This window comes from Diadema setosum, chromosome 15 (assembly GCF_964275005.1).
Source record: "Diadema setosum chromosome 15, eeDiaSeto1, whole genome shotgun sequence".
In the NCBI taxonomy this organism is placed as follows: domain Eukaryota; kingdom Metazoa; phylum Echinodermata; class Echinoidea; order Diadematoida; family Diadematidae; genus Diadema; species Diadema setosum.
The window spans coordinates 22,927,251-22,945,143 of NC_092699.1; the positions used below are offsets into that span (position 1 = coordinate 22,927,251).

General features: G+C 39.1%; 1 protein-coding gene across 1 annotated transcript; it reads left to right on the forward strand.

The window, feature by feature from the left end:
- The first annotated feature begins 711 nt into the window (after window positions 1-711).
- On the forward strand, window positions 712-10,886 carry LOC140239350 (uncharacterized). The gene is made up of 4 exons (XM_072319226.1): window positions 712-752; window positions 4,517-4,745; window positions 7,077-7,140; window positions 9,388-10,886. The coding sequence occupies exons 2-4, from the start codon at window positions 4,668-4,670 to the stop codon at window positions 10,812-10,814; spliced, it is 1,569 nt and encodes a 522-aa protein (XP_072175327.1). The 5' UTR covers window positions 712-752; window positions 4,517-4,667; the 3' UTR covers window positions 10,815-10,886.
- The last annotated feature ends 7,007 nt before the right edge of the window (window positions 10,887-17,893 follow it).

Below are 17,893 nucleotides of genomic sequence, written 5' to 3' on the forward strand. Positions count from 1 at the left end.
CACATTTCCTTTAACCATAAATTTTGCGTTCTTGACATTCGATATTACAGCCACTCTGAAGCCGGACAATCGCAAAAATGACATTTTGACATATTTTGCGACCAATTAGAAGAAGCGAAATCTGCTGACTGTTGTCCCTCATCAGCTGCAAACTCCACCGTACTCTCGTCTATCAACTACATTACATTGTTTCGCCGCATGCAAACGAATCTATAAAACAGCATGCATGGCATGGCATAAACGGCAGCGTACTAAGTATATACATAACTGGTTCGTGCAGTTACAGGCGCCGCATGTGTTAGTGTGTGTAAGAAGCAGGCACACACAGGTTACATACCTGCGCATTCATTGAGAAAGGCCCACCTTCGCTTCACACACACTGCAATGTCTACAGGATGAACGAACTGTGAGGGGCGCATCGCATGCAGTGGACTGGTGAACCATTTTTCAAGATATCGACACTGGCGTGGCAATACATCAGTACAGTGAAGTTGATAGAAAAAAGGATAGCTGTATTTATGTTTATTTATGATGTCAATTTGAAAAGAGTACATGAGATGTTAATTTCTATTGTTTTAAAAGCTTTTTAAAATACAAAATTTATCATTTTTAACTATAAAATTTATTTTTATTTTGAAATTAATATATTTAATGGTAGCCGTTGATCTTAAAATTTTGCAAATATTGAAGTTGTCAAGACATGTACAACTAACAAGGAAAGAAAATGAAGGCCTAAAACAACGAAAAATCAGGTAAAATTTTAGATTTATCATTTGGAGATTTTGATTGATTCTCGTTGCAATTCACCGTTATTTTCCGTTGATTTTCTTTCACATAGTTTAACGAATAGTGAGCTTAGTATTTTGGAGCAAACTGTGAAAGTTGAGGCCACTGTCGGGCCCGTTACTCTCGATTTTTTTTTTTTCCTCGGTGGCGAACGCTTGCCTCTGTGTATTGCATGTTAAACCCATGTCGCGCCTGTGCTGTGTGTGTGTGTTTACCAACCTGTATGAACTGTACGAGTGTGTATCGTGATTTGTGTGTCTACGTCCACTGCGTGTTGAGTGTACGGTGCGTTAATCACGATTTTTTTCCTTCTGATCCGTCACGAAAACCGGTGGCAGACTAGAAGTCCGCTTTCCTCTGCCAAATAAATAAACACGAATGGATGCGCGATTATATGTATTATCTCTTGGCTTTCTGTTAGTGACACAATTGGAAGCGTTAGCTGTTGCCACTAAAGAAATCATTTGAATGCACATTCTAGACGACCACAGACCCCCGACATGCCAACCCAGACAATTGGTGGTGTACTGCCCAAACTAGAGTCCATGTACCTGAGCCGTTTGAGCTAGGGGGGCTACAAACACATGGGATGCACACACAACCTGCATGTTGTTCACGGCCACGGCCTGGGGTCTGGTGTACACGGCTAACTTATACACTATTTATAGATCATTTACAATCATTGTCATATCAGGGTTCAAATTTATAAAATGACTAGACATCAAGATCTAGAAGTGAATGTTAAGGGAATTTTAGATCTTGATTGTAATTGTACTTTGTAGATCCAGAAGAAGTCCGAACTGTGCGGTATTGGTATTGCGAACATCTTGTGTCATGCCAAGTATTTTATATCAACTCAACATTTCTAATTTGAAAGTCGGTGATGAAAAATGAAACTTTGAAAATAGAGTCTAGACCTAGGCTAATGCTATGTAACAAAATGTGACAACCGAATGTACTGGAATGGAAATTTACCTTGACAGGACTGTCGAGTGTCTGTCACTCAGTCTCAAGTTTGGCCAGTGAAAATGTCTTTCTGTTTTTGATTTTAAAGTTTGCATAGACATACACGCCAATATTTATGTAAGTGGAGATAAATTTTATATTTGCTAGATTTCCAGCAAAGCTGAAGCTATTTCTCATAGACCAGTCATAGCCTTTTGTATTGCCTAAAGGGATCATGATTTACATTGTAGTAATTGGTTAAGGTGAGATTTCAGCTTTTATTTATTTATTTATTTATTTTTTTTTTTTTTTTAAGCGAGATGCTCTGTAGGTTTCTACTTATGTTAACTTAAAAACTTTATGTAATGTGTAAAGAGCATATAATGAGGAATTCGAACTTTATTTGATGAAAATCAGTTTTGCAATGTCTGAGATATCCAGAAACAAAGTAAAAGGATCTAATAAAAGATGGGTCCCACCTGTTAATAGGATCACTTTGGGATCTCTGCCATTTCAAAACCAATTTTCATCAAATGAACTTTGCATTCCTTTTAGAATTTATATGTTCTTTCGTATTTCATACGGGTTTCCCATTGTCTTAAAAATCATTAAAAAATGTTGGAAACCTGAAGTCCTGTCTCAGCTGAAACTGTGCTATCCCTTTAAATTCTAAATGGTATAGATCTCAGCCCTACACCAACTACTGGTAATGCATTTTCAAGAAGGAAATAATAGATGTAGCCTGTAAGTGTAGGCATCTCAAGTTTCTCAAGTAAAAAACACACATTTTTATGCCATTATAGTGTAGTACCTGGCAATTTTGCAGTTCATACGTGTACTATAATGGCATTCCTTGCTTGTAATTTTTCTGTTTTTGAAATAAACCTACATGTACCTTAGCGTCCACCTGCTATAATACAGCCACTAAGAACAATGTCTACCCCCCCCCCCCCCCACAAAAAAAAAGCCATGTTAAGACCCTGTCTAGAGCGGCCACCTATGTATATTGACCCCTTTTTTTCATCTCCCTTACAATTGTACATACATGATGGTCTCTGTAGACAGGTTTGACTAGATGGAGTATTTTTGATAACACAAAAACTCTGCAGGTACAAGTACAATGTACACTGTGTTGTATCTAGAGACAATGCATGGACATGATTTTATTCATGTATGGTAGACAATTGTAGGCTACAAATTGTTTTGGCTAAAATGTTCATGGCTTGGCCTAGGTCACTGGCATGGTAGGCTTCCCTCTTGCTCTACAATGTAGGTGTAATGAGATGTTTTTAGTAGTAGTTAAGACAGAAATTGCTCTTTTCTTTTTTTATTGCACTTCCTGCCAACATGGAAATAATAATTAGCACAACTGAATTCATGTAGATAAACACAAAACAAATCTTATTATATATGGATGCTTTCATTTTTGCATTAGTATCCCAAAGTACAAATGATTTGTCAATGTTTACATTTTATATGTTCATGAGAATTGACATCATACTGAATATTTTCTTGCCTTGCACTGTTACAATGTATGCTGGCTAAAGTTTGTTTTAGATATTGCTGTAGGAGTATGATTGACCCTAGAATATCATATTACATAGATTTCAGGTCCCGTATCATGAAGAAAGTAGAAAATGCTCCTATGTGGTATCTTTTCACTGATCATGAAGAGAATGACTGTGTGAAGTTGCTGTTGTATAATGTACACATACTACATTTTTGACTTGTCAGAAACTTGGGTGAATAATTTTGTGATTGATGGATGATGAGTGTATATCAATTGTCATTCTACATTTATAACAACAACACCTGTCATGCATTGTCCGAATGTGCTGCTTATAATGTACTTTCCCCTTGTGCTAGTGACTTGTACCTACCACTTGGTATGTCTTTTTTTTTTTCTTTTTCTTTTTTAAACAGAGGCGTTATCATACATGTAGCTTACTTTAAAGACAATTTGCTACTCATCTTCAATCTGTCATCTTTCATACTCAAAATACAGCCTGCATAAGCTTTCAGTTCTTCTCTAACAACATCCGCGCACTGCCTTACTCATTTCAAGCACAAGAGTACTGAAAATGTTGAAGCATGCATGACAGTCGTGCAATGTCTTGGAGTAGATGGTCCTTGTTTTGTGCATTTACATAGTGAATCTTGGAAAGATGAAAGCTATGATTTTTGCATGCTTTTTGCATTTTGCAAAACAGAAAAGAAATCGAGACTAATTGAGTTTTGTTTGCCTTAAATTGTACTAATAGCTGAATTTTGTCTTCATTCTTAATTCAATGGCAGACAACTGTATAAAATCTCTTTATCTGATAATTTTCAAAGTCTGTTACACACAGTAAATGTTTTGAGTACATTCTGCACATCTAAATTCCATGAATACACAATATAAATATGTAATTTGTCCATGAAGGGTAAACTGTAAATAGATGCAAGTCTTTTCCAGGACCCATGTGACCTAGTGACAGAGATATATGCACATATAATGTAGACATAGCTTTCTATAATGTTGTTGATGACAAGAAATGGGAATGTGGCAGGTTATTGCAAGGTATATTGTTGTAAATACAAGCTGTCACAAATTCCATGTTATGTTTTTTTGTTTTTGTTTTTGTTTTTGTTTTGACAGGGAGTGTTCTGCACAAATAAAAGTGTACATGACACTTAGCAACTTTTTGTTTGGAGCCACTTGTCCCCACCCCTAAAACTTTATATTGCACCTCTGGTGTGGAGGTGATGATTATTGATGTCAGTTCCTTTTATGTTTATCTTGTAGAAACTTTAACAAATTTGCATGAAAAGTAGCGACGACAATGCGCGATCACATATGAGAGGGACCTGGTTGCAGCCACGTATCCTAACTCCCGGTCTACCCCCCCGTTCAGCCCACAAGCAAAACGAGTCGACCAACCAGATAGATGTGAAGAATGAGTGAAATCAGTATGGCATCCTCACTTCCAGCCAACCTTGAGACTGCATACATATGGGCTCGGGACCAAATGGAGGTATGTTGTTTAAACGTGAGCCCCGGTGGGGTTTCATCGTCCCCATTTCAGAGCTGTACTGCCAATTCCCCAAATACTGACTTGTGAGTTCACCACCCGAAAGTAATGCATTCTACCAACTTCTTCGTGAGCGAGACTTCGTAGGTAGTACCCAGTAGGTGTTACTGTCTTCAGCTGGTAGTGAGATGGGGGGGGGGGGGGGGGGGGTCAGTCACAGTGAGCCACTAAAGATGATCCAGACATGCTTGATCGATGCAAGTGACATTTCATTTTGTCTTTACAATTACAACTTGTACTTACATTCTTCAACACAGAGCCAATGTAGCATTCTCTGTAATATCAGTCTAAATAGACAAACTTGCTGTCAGAAATGACACAAGTAGCTGAATGGGTGTGATACTGAGCCAATAGAGGTGTTCTAAGAGAAAAGTGAGGAGATGGCTTCGATTTCTTTTTTCTTCTTTTGGTTCGTTCCAATTAGGGTCAGATTAAGAAGCACACCTCAGTTGTACACACCAGTTGTAAATACCCATAAAACCTGAAACATTTCTTGCATTGTCTGCCTTTCATCACTGAAGAATGAAGTAAGTTTCACTTTTACGTGCATGGGTAGAGATAAATTAGTTGTAATGTGGAGAAAAAAACCCAAAACAAAACAATACAAAGAAACAACAAAATTTAGTTCAACAGGGAATACATGAGCCAGGCAGCGAAATACACACATTTGCACACTCCGCAACCCAAATGCCTACGAACAAAGACACACAAATGAGAGCGGCCACCTTTAAAGTGCTCTAAACCTATGGGACGTCATTGACATGGTTACTCTACACTAAAATTTGTCATTTTGCATCATGGTACACTATGAGTAAGAAAGTCATTTTCACAACATCTAAAATTGATCCAACTGTTACATTTTTTAGCATCACAGTTCTCTACACTTTCGGACTGGCATGTGTCTTGTATGACATTGTATTTTATAGCATGTGCACACAGCTGCTTGATCGTAACTGTTTGCAAGTTTGCATGCATTTCCATTGAAACTTTCTAACACAAGTTTTAAAGCAGAGCATTGCATTGTGCAACATGTACATTCACTGAATTCACAGCCGAGATGTGTGTGTGAACACCCTGTATAGCTCATTCAGTCTAAATGGCCCGAATTCACGAAGGTGGTACAATTGTAACCATGGTTTAAACCATGGACAAAGACCATAGTTTTGTATGGGGTACCAAGTGTCACATGGCCTACATGTATGTCGTTACAAAATCAGTCATTTCATCGATTTCGTCAACAAAATGTTAACATTACGTCGACGAAATGACTGATTTTGTAACGAAATAGGCCATGCGACACTTGACGCCCCATAAAAAACTACGGTCTTTGTCCATGGTTTAAACCAGGTTTTCAATTGTACCACCTTCGTGAATTTGGGCCATGGTGTGTATTACTAGAGGTGTTGTCTGAAATTTATTAGAAATGATGGATTTGTTTTTAAAAAATGGCAGTCTATATGATATATTCATTTTAGAGTATGGCTTCTCTCCCAGGCCTGCCTTTAGCAAGCAAACAAAATCAAAGGGACCTGTGTAACATCTTATCCATAAATGCTAAGGTACTACATTATGTGTGTGCTAGGCAGGATGCAAATTTTTGGTTTTAGAGTAGCACAAGTTGGATTCTGTTTAACAATACCTTGGTCTTCAACTTCACAGTAATTTTCATGTTACCTATCCATCACATGCTGATGGATATGCCATTCATGATGTTTTTGTAGGGATTGATGTCATGATATGAGAGGCAAACCTACAAGTGTGGTAATTTGTGTGTGTGTGTGTGTCTTCTGTTCAATGTAATGCCATAATTTACCCCATCATGCCGTCTCAAATTACGGGCAGTGTACAACTTGTACTTCAGGATACATTTAAGTTGCAAGCCCTCAACATATTCTCAAGATGCCAACATCAGAATGATTTGTAAAAACCACAAGACATATTGTATCCAAGCTGCCTATTATGAAAATCTTCCATGAACTTCTGTTTGTTTTCTCTTAGAGTTTTGGATATCTTGCATACTTGTATGTTGTTAAAGTAAAATTAACTGAAGTGGACTTCATATAAATCATATGTGGCCATATCTGTTTTCTATGAGAGGGTTTTGGGTATCATCCTGTAAAAGTAAAATTAACTAAAATGGACTTCATAAATAATATGTATAAATCATATGTGGCCAAAAAGCACTGTTCAGATGGCAGTATTAGCCAAGTGAGTGTATTATCTGTCATAAAATTAACTTGTTTCGTGTTTATATTTTTGTGTCTTCCCTTGCAGCAAGTTACAAGATTTCCTATCAGAGTGCCTCATCTTGTCAATGCTACGAAGCAAGAGAGGGCAAGTAAGTGACTCCAAAGGGACAAATAAGAAAAGAGAAATACATATGTGTGCAACCCAAATAAATAATAAATATGATACAGGTCACTCTTCTACAATAGAATGGCAAACTTGGGCTATATTCAGGCAAACAGATTGAGCCTATTCATCAGCAGGACGTCGTTGTTGTCTCAGGTGCATAGCGGCATTGCGGAAATGAGACTTTGACTGACCAAAATGTGACAGTTTGGTCAGTCCACATAACATACATTGTATCTGTATGTTCACCATCAGGTCTAGAAATGGTATAAAACCCGGTGTTCAATAGCATTTTAGAGTTCCTCTATCTTTCAAATCAATATCAGGCAACCATTCAATTAATTAAAAAAATAAATAAATAAAAAAAAGGTTTTCAATGAACAAGTATTATTTGACCTACATGTGTCAGTACATAGATGCCAGACCGGTGTAACATGCATTCGCCCAAAGATTTTCATTTTGGCATAAATTCTAATGTCCGCTTAGTTTGTAAGAATTTTGGGGCAAAGCTACCGGTATATCTCAATAAAGTTTTCTAAAAGGTCATATTGTATTGGGGGGTAAATCCATAATGCACATTCGAAACGGAAAATAACACAGCATCCCTGAAATGGCCCTTTTACATGGACATACCCTGCATCTAATGGAGTATTTACTATCCAACCGGTGCTTTGTTACACTCGCTGGATACCAATTTGTTCATGGGTAACCCATGAACAAATTGGTATCCAGCAAGTGTAACAAAGCACCAGTTGCATAGTAGATGCTCCATTAGATGCCTTTCGAACCAATTCAGTAAGCAAAGCTGCCAGCTGCAGGGGCTCCCAGATAAATTCAGTTTGATCTCAGTCGTACATTTATTCTTTCTCAAAACTATTCCACAAAAGTTGGCTTTAGGCTAATAGTTGGTATCTACTTTGTTATACTACACATTATATCTAACCACTGGTTGGGAAGGGTTAATGTTCGGTAAGGTATTTGGTCTATTGCTTTCTTTGAAGAATGAAACTACTTCATTGAAATCCTTGACTTTTGTTGTGTAGTGATATCTTCACAGCAGCCACAACAAGCTTGCAGTGCTGTCCATCAAATCATTAATCAAAATAATGATCAGCCTTTTTAGTTGGTTGCACAAGCAAATGCTAAAATTATATCTGTTATAAACAGACCAATCATATATATATGAATGTTGAAGAGATTCTTTTAATGATATAACGGAGGGATTTTGACATTTATATTTACATGTAATTTGGTATCGTGATATTTTCACAGAAAGATAATTGACTAGAAAGAAAAAATCTTTTGATAAAAGAGAGAGAAGCAAATTGCAAGAAACCATCATTCTAGAGAACATGATCGTATGGTGAAAAGGTCATGACAGTTTTAAGCATTTAAAATCAACTTAAGTTTTCTACCAGTGATTCGTGGAGAAAAGATGACATTTTATGAATCTGGTATGCCCACTTCATACCATCCTGTGCCAAACGTGGGTGTTCATTGTGCGCTCACAAGCAGTTGCACAATGTAGGCCACCTGTTGCATACACTTGTATCTGGACCAAGTTTCTGGTCCGAGTTGCAAAATGTTGAGTGTTGTATGTACTAAGCCTTGAAAGGGAATCACTGTTTTGTGCCTAGAATATGTGCCTAGGATTGGAATAGTTCAAGTTGAATTGAATTGAATGGAATTGAATACAGACACCAAATGAGACATTTATAAAACAAAGTGAATATCATCGGTGTGATGTGTGTGCTATTGCAGGCTATTATTTGTGTTTGTTGATGCATTGTAACCGTTAATGAGAAATCACTATTTCTAACGATGTGTCTTTAAACAGCACTTTTTTTTTTTCAATTTAAAGTCCATGCATATGGCCTAAGTCTGTTTCAGTCATTGTGCAAATTGTGTAAAGATGACATTGTACAGATACATGAGCATTTGAAAAATATGGTCATACAGCATGTGTGGTTGGTAAACAAGCATATCGAACTGGATGCGAGATGTAAACTGTTGAATAATATGTAGAAAATCCTGTTTTTCATTTCATAAATCATGTGGTGATTTTAATGAGTTTCTCATTTTCAATGCCTTTTTATTTGAATTTATGGAAGAGTGCAACTTTAGGGACCAAAATAATGAGATTGAAACAATTAAGACATGAATTTGCTGAAAAATAATAATATGTTCATGTATCTTGCTAATTGCCTGTGTATGTTTTCTTGCTTATTTTCAGATTTTGAACAAGCCAAAGCAATGGAAAGGTTTCCACTGCCTTTGCCACCACAGCTTGCCCATGATATGAATATAGGCCTCCTTCAACAGCAACAACAGCAGCAACAGCAACATCAGCAGCAGCAGCAGCAGGCACAACAGCAACAACAGCAAAACGAGAAAGCAATCAACAACCACCAGCAGTCCTCTGGTAACAGCGCCAGCATGATCTCCAGCCAGGCCGCCCACAGCCAGCCCGGTCCCAGCCAGCCCCCGACTACCCAGGCTGGCCCGCCCGCATCAGGGCCCGGCTCTGGTAAGCGAGGGAGGAAGCCGGGATCCAAGTCCCGCAACAGCCAGGGCCATCTGACTTCCCCTGTGACAGGGGAGCCGCGGGTGAGGCCGGGCCCCACGCTGGAAGATATGGCGGGGGATGGGCGAGAGTATCGGTGCAAGATCTGCCCCCAGGTCTACTACAGTAAGTCTGATGTCCTGCTCCATGCTCGTTCACATAAGGAGGGTAAGCCTTATAAATGCGATGATTGCGGTAAGGCCTTTGCCAGTACGTCGTACGTGAACCAGCACATGAAGGTGCACACGAATGAGAAACCCTACCAATGTACTTTTTGTGAAAAGACGTTCAAGCAGCTCTCCCACTTGCAGCAGCACACTCGGATCCACACAGGGGAGCGCCCCTACAGGTGCAACCAGCCTGGCTGCGAGAAGTCCTTTACACAGCTGTCCAACCTGCAGCAGCACTGGAGGCGGCACAACAAGGACAAGCCGTACAAGTGTCGTGACTGCTACCGAGCGTTTGACGACCTGGAGATGCTGCAGAATCACTCGCATTCGCACGAAAACAACCGGCGGGAGAAGCGCTTCTCGTGTGGCGTTTGTGGCAAGTCGTACGTGCAGGAGCTGTACTTGATGAAGCACATGGAGAAGCACCCTCACGTGGTCGGCCAGACGATCAACATCATCAACCACACAACCAACTCGGTGACGACTGTCACCCCGCCCATCAGCACGGCTCACACAAACCCGCCACCGGAGTTCAAGCCGCGGCGGAAAAAGAAGCGAGCGAACCGCACTCCAGCAACCACGGCTTGCCTGGATAACCCTATGCCCCTCCCACCGGTCAGCGTCATGTCCAACTCCAACCCCTCCTTAGAGCGCAACTCCTACAGCGTGCCCCCGCCCCCAGCTCCTCACCACGAAGTCAGACAGGGTAGCGAGACGCCAGGACCAAGCATAACGATGCCCCACTCACAGTCAGCCCAGCTGCACCACACCAATGGCATCATGGCCACCCAAGCTATGGGTCTAGCTCACAACATGGCCACCACTATACATTCAGCCCTCCCTCCTTTCCACAATCCGGGCTCCCTTTCCATGCCGTTAGCGGGCGTCAATCCTGTCCTCTCCACGGTCTATAACATGGCCAGGTGAGGCAGCAGCGAGGTTCACATTTTATGGTCCGTCACTATCACAAGTCCCAGAGCCATCCACATTGCTGTACTTTATGTGGAAGGACAAAGTACATATTCCTTACATCTGGTCGTAGAGTTGTCATGTTTTGCAATCATTAACTTGTGAAGATGAGGACAGCATGCCATAGTTGATCAAATTGTCAATTTATTGCTGGCAACCACAATAAGAATGAACAGGTGAGAGGTCTGTTCATGATATAAAAGAGGTGCTGGTCAACCAATCTGTAGTTAGTGAAGAACTGTAGTGAACACTGTCTTTGTGGTGGCAGGTCACCATGGGAAGTGGTGGGTTTGCTGGAGTTTATTTGATTCTGGGTGGTTACGATTGAGGAAGAGTAATAGGGAAGGCTAGAATGCTCATGGATACACAAGAGTCCGACTTCTTGGGCATGTAGAGGTAGTTCCCCCATTGCAGCCCTGGGTCCTGGTTTATGACATGGTAGATTGAGTGTCGTGGCTGTGCTAGACAAACTGATGTACAGCTGATGGCTAAGAATGGTTAAGATCATAATGTTACATTAGATTTCATATGTAAACATTTTGCAAAGAACTATAGGATGAATGGGAAGAGATTCAATAAAACTTTATTTCATTAAATAGTTAATGGGTTGCAATGATTTTCTATGTACAATCCGTATGTACAGCGACATTCAATGCATTGTGTCAAAAAAACACTTTTGCATGTGAATCTCTTTCAAATCTTTATTCCTCACAAAATTTGCAAAAGTGATCCACTGAAAAAATTCTGGTATTGCAGTATATTATGGGAGCATAGAGAAAAAGCAAATACGTGTAATTAATTGTCCGCATCTTGGTTTTTATCAACATTGTCCAGCAATTTGTCCTCAAATGTATTGCTGCAAGTAACAACATTCTTCTCTAAGGTAGCAGTAGAAAGCCACAGCAATCAGACATACTGGCATGCTGCAGCTCAATGCAAAGCTATCTACCTGGGCGAAATGTGTGACAACTAGGTAAGCATCATGCTGCTCAGCTATAATTGCCCAGCATAGGTACGTAGCATTGAAACGTTGATGCATTGCTGTTCGTGTATGGCTTCAGATAATTGCACAGCGGTATTGGATGATGTGGGTCTGGTGAGCACCAAAAAATCTGCACTGTTCCACATCTAACCAACAGCTTTTGCAAAGGAATATGTATTTTGTCCATCAACAGGGTACTGAATGTGGACCAAATTACAATGAAAGAAACTTAGACAGATACTTAAAATTGGCATATGGGGCTATTTTTGTAAAGTAGTAGCAACTATAGCTGAAAAATTGTACTTCTTGTGTCAAAGGTGTCTTCTTGTACAGTGTACAAAGTTTTACTGGTATTGTTCCTGTATTGTACTTTTTGTGAAACAGAACAAGTTCTGAAATGCATTTTTGATAGATTTAAAAGTTGTAACTAGGTAAGATCTAAAAGATGTGTACATTGGCATTCCTGTAAATTTGACCTAGCATTTAGATCTGTTTATATTCGAGCCAACTTGTATTTTTAAAAGATGACCATGTCTTTTATTTGTAATGTGTCACTTGTAGAAAACTAAGAATGTTCAATGTTTAAAGTGAATGATACTGCTGTAAATGTGAGCATAAATGATCCATATTGCTAGCCAAAATTGCACAAAACTTGTCACACAGGTCCAGAAACCTTTGCGCTCTGAATGCAATGCCAATGGGGATGGAGATAATACATGATGATAGTATGTATTCATGTACAATTCCTGCATGGCAACGAATTAGGACAAAACACCTTGAAATGATGTTTTAGGTAAATCCTGTGTGTTCTTTTTCTTAATGGAAGAAATCAATAATTGCATTTATCCTGTGTGTCCTTTCCTGTTTGGTTTTTTGTTTTGTTTTATTTTTCCCTTCAGAGGCTGTTTGTCAAGCCCCATGTGACACAGTTGAAACCAGCTCTAAATAGGGTATTGGGAGATTTAAACAACAGAACACCGAAAACCTGTTAAAACAATAAAGGGTTGGGGTGATTGGGTCCATACAAATCATTTTTTTTTTTTTTTTTTTTGGAGGGAAGGGGGGGGGGGGGGGGGTAAATGATAACATACTTAATTCACAAAGTGTAACAAGTGTGTCTGTGTGTATTAGAAGGTATATGAATTGCACAAATTTGATTTACCGAGGCAATTTCTTTGAGTGATATTGATGTACAGTATGGTTACAGCAATCAACCATATTCATTTGATTTGAATGAATTTGGATGGTTTGTCAGACTACATGTATATTGAAGGGGAGAGGGGAACCATACTGCCAAGTGCAGAATTGCGAGCATGGTGCTGATTATTGTAGCTAACAAGTGTATTATGTAGATTATGTTAGTGCCTAAAATCCAATATTTGTGGTAGGAAAACCTGTGGGAGTCAGATATACAATGTATCTTCTCTACACAGCTACATGTGTACTCCGAATGCATATATATACGTTATGCTTGTAATTGACTAAATTTCTAGGCTTGATGCATTGATATCAAGTGCATATTTGTTTTTGTTCTTTTATTTTATTTAGGATTGTATCATATACTTGATTATTATTAAGTTGCCGTGACCAAATTCATGTTAAGCTTCCGCTGATGTATGTACACATGTATTAAGTTTGAAGAGGATACGACTTCTGTTTCGTCTATTTCATTCTATTCCACTCTGTTTAATTACCTTTCACTCCTATGTGTTTTATTTCTGATGATGAAATTTGGGCGTTCTTGATTTTTGGTCGTATTTGGGGCACCTATTGATTTTTTTGTGATGTAGAAGAGAAAGTTGTGTACACTGTTTAGCTGTAGTTTTGTGTAAATGCACTGTTACAAAGGCATATGGCTGAATACTTGTTAAGAAATAACAAAGCAGACCATGCAGAGACTGATACAAGTTATAGGTAAGGGGTTTCTCCTTCTGTATTTTACTTAGTGTGAATCAATTTCTCACCACTAATTTGCTTTCTTCACATTATTTTTTTTTTTTTTTAGTAATTACAACAGACACAAGTGTTTATCTTTACAGAAGCGAGGATGACGCAAAAGAAGTTCTTGCACTAGAATCTTGAATGCAGAGAATGCAAGACAATAAAGACCCGGTAGCGTGGGGTTTCATGGGTGGCCCAATTCCTTTGCTGCCCTCCGGGGTACATTCGAAAGCCATGAATAGCCTCGGTCAGCAAATATGTGCATCAAAGCGTACGCTGCTCATCGGTAACGTTTGACTCCAGTAAAGATTCTTTACTGTGTGTGTAATGACACAAGATCAGTGATAAAGCTACTACACAATTTGTTACGAGGATTCTCGCATGTATCCAGACTGGGCCAGCCTTTCCACTCTGTGGTATCCCCATGCTATCAGGGGGGTGTTTCATCAACGTTTGTCAGCGCTGACAATTTCAGCAAAATCCTTGGTTTTGATTGGATGAGATGCTCTGGTCACTGACTGTTACTATGGTGATTGTCAGCACTGACAAACGTTGATGAAACACCCCCAGGTCTTTAAAGGGACAGTCTAGGGGGAAGGAGACTGGTGCATCGCCAGTGTCTAATCACAGTTGAAGCTTTGGACAGAAGGCAGTGCTGAAGACAAAGCATGAATTCAAACTCTGTGGGGACATACGGCTTCTCAGTGAAATTTGCCTGTCTCAATGAAGAATGCGTGTCTGTAATAGTTGCAATATCAGCTCACACTCTGCTCTCTTGATGAGAACACTGCTACAACTATTCCTATCATGTAGAATGAATGTCTGTACACGTACGTACATTCTGTCTGATTTTGATGTGTTTCGATCAAGCACTCACCTTTATTTTGTGCAGATTTTCCTCACGTTTATATTTTCTTTTTTTGATAGTGTCGTTTCTCACAAATTCGGGACTGCTTAATTTTGTTGGAGATTAATTACAGATGCCGGTAAATGTTTCCTACATTTCCTGTTGCCCTTAGACTCCCATGAATATGCATAGGCAGGCACTCTTGTACAGCACAGCCTTTGTACGAATACTTGGTACATGTATCATGCAAAGCAGACACACACACAGACACACACACGCACACAAAATGATGCTGTATTGTGAACTGTAGGCATCAAAGTGTGAAGAGGCTCGCTTGATGTCATCAAATAGGCACACAGTTTTACTATGAAAACTTGTGTTTGGCGGCCATGTTTGTGAAAACTTGTGTTTGACGGCCATGTTTGTGATGCCACCTCACCAGGGAACCGCTTTCTGCAACTTGGCAGTTTGTATTTACTGCTGATAGAATGCAGCATCTCTAATGGAAGCCAATGCTTTTCTCAAAGCAGTGCATCCCCCAAGAATAGAGCTGTCTTCATACAATTGTGCATTTCTGTGTTGATGATTGTGAGTGCACTGTGATCTATTTGCAGACCGGAGAGGAGATGTGGAGATTGCTGATCCCATAATGCTGCAGTGAGATGGGGTCAATGCACTTTGGTGGTCTGCTCCCATTGGCTGTAATGTAGGCGGTGGCAGGAAATGATATGCATTCTTCTATTTTTATCACCAACCTCTTCAAAGTGTTGTCCCCTTTTTTTGTTTATTAGTAGGAAGGGCTGTATCATAGAGCTTTGGATATTTACGTGAAGTGAATTTAGACATTTTTTTGAGAACTTTATCCCTATTGTATGTACTAGTGCTAGAGGTTCTTTTTTCAATATGCGTTGTTATGTGAAGGAAATAAAGTGCCAAATAGTATACATTGATATGGACAGGCCCCTTTGGTGTTGGTTCGTCCAGTGACGTGTGGGTGGTTAGGAGGAGTCCTAGGTTGAACTGCTTCTTAGTGGGATGTTTAACCTAGAAGGTGTTTGACCTCTAAACATTGCGTAGGAGTAGAGTGATCATGTGTTGTCGTTATTTTATTTTTTAGATGGAAATGTTTAGTTATGGAATGTTAACCATGTGAAGAAATGTCAAATTATACTATTGTAATGATGATCGTGTTGTACTTGTACATTCTTGCTGTAAGATGACAAATTTATGACATCCTGTGTTTTTAATCTGTAGCATTGTCATATTCTGGTATGATCTATATATTATTTTTCAATTTGATCAAGGTACAATCTATTCTCTCCTCGTAGAGCAAATTTTGTGTAGAATGTCTGTGTTCACTTTGTTTACCTAGGTACAATGTAATATATATTCTTTATTTTCTATGTATAGCATATTTTCATTGCCCTTAGGAATTCAACAAGCATTGAGATTTTATTTTGTTTAGAAGTACTATGCATTCAATTGCTGTAATTATGTTTTTCCCTATTACATTTCATTTAGATAGATTTATGATCATGTATCATATAAGGAGAGTAACAATGTAAGTGAGAAGTTTTGGATTTTTTTTTTCAAAGAAGTCAGATACACTGTTATTTGTTCATTGCCTTATTTGCCAGTAAGATGTAAAGAGTCAAGTCTGCATTGCAGTTGGATGGCATATAGATTTTATAACAAATTCTGTCTAACCTCGCCTTCCTCATCCCCAATGAAATGTGTAGGATTTTTGAGATAAAAATGTTTTGAAGGTAAGAGAGAGCAGAAAATGATGGTATACAATGCGGCTACACTCCATTACAAAATGAATCTGCAGTTCCTTGCTCATAGAGGGAGCTATTTGTACAATATTCCTGGAATCGAGGAAAAGAATTTTGAGATCCTTCATCATAGATGTTACATGCGTGTCCATATAAACTGCCTAATCTCTTACACTGCAAAATGATCCAGATGAAATGCCAAGAATTTGTAAACTTTGACTAAGTGTTGGGAAATGATGTCCTAGCTCTTTTTGATAAATTTTCTGTGTCAGTATATAATAATTGTGAATCAATACAACTTTGATGATGTATTTACCCTCCCTTTGAGGACATTTTGATGGAAGATACGAAATCTTGAACCAGTTCACTTTTCTTCAAGTTAATGTTTAATAATCACTGGCTTTGAGATCTCTAGGTGTCTACCCTTTGCTGCAAGAAATTTGTATCACTACAGGAAATTTGGATTTAATACCCAACCGGAGAGATATATTGATGTTGATGTGTATCTGTGTGTAATGTTTTGGAATGTCTGTTCAGTGTGTCATTTTGCAGGCCCTTAGGCAATATGACTGCACATTCAGACATAGATTCCCAATCCTGATTACATTTTTGTGTGAAAGGTGCATTGGTTGATGTTACTCACAAAGTGCATTATACTACCTACTTGATTGCCAATAGAACACAACCCTGTCAGGATTTATAGAATCATCCTCAAATCACTGTGTGGAAAACATTTTTAACCCGTTGAAGATGAGTCCTTAGTATACTAAGGGGAATGAGTGTTGTAGCAAAATCAGCCCCTCCTCAACGGGTTAAGCAGCACAGATGTGGCCTTCTTCTCTTTTCTTTGACAAATTTGAGGCAGACTTCTGACGACATGGCTTGAGCAAGAAACAAAGGCCGTGTTGCATGTAGGAATGCAACTGTTGTGATGCCCTTTCTGACTCTGGCTCTATTTCAGTGTGTAAACATGTTTCTCATGCTCTGTCTGGTTTATGTGAATGTTTTGGAAACAGCATCTCAATCGCACAAGACAACAAAAATACCTCATGTGTTGCTAGACAGTGATGATCTATTTTTGGCCGGGAATATTGTCAGGTAATTTGACCCCTTGGAGGTACACTGCCAACTGTTTCAACTACTCTCTCGTTCCCTCCGAGAAGTTAAGCGTTTCATCATTAAAAAAGCCAACCTTGTGGCTGCAAGGAATTGATTTAAAGATCACTCACTTCAATTTTAAGAATTGCCCGTCTGTTAATATAAGACTGCTTTGTTTGCTGGTAATTCGGAGGTAGAGAGCCCTCTCTTCATTGATCAGAGCACATGATAATATGGCTGTTGGAATGTATTACTTGCATGTAAAATATGCAAAGACTTGATGTAATCAAGAGTAGATTCGCAAAGGCATCACTTTTGTGTTGTCAGTTTTCCCCCCTTGACAATTTCTTGACTTTTTCATGTCATAAAATATGAAATTTCCTTACCGCTTGAT

Excerpts from the sequence above, each read along its gene's own strand:
- LOC140239350 (XM_072319226.1), top strand. The coding sequence starts at position 4,668 with ATGAGTGAAATCAGTATGGCATCCTCACTTCCAGCCAACCTTGAGACT. Across the intron at positions 4,746-7,076 it reads GGGCTCGGGACCAAATGGAG|CAAGTTACAAGATTTCCTAT; the intron begins GTATGTTGTTTA and ends CTTCCCTTGCAG. Across the intron at positions 7,141-9,387 it reads TACGAAGCAAGAGAGGGCAA|ATTTTGAACAAGCCAAAGCA; the intron begins GTAAGTGACTCC and ends GCTTATTTTCAG.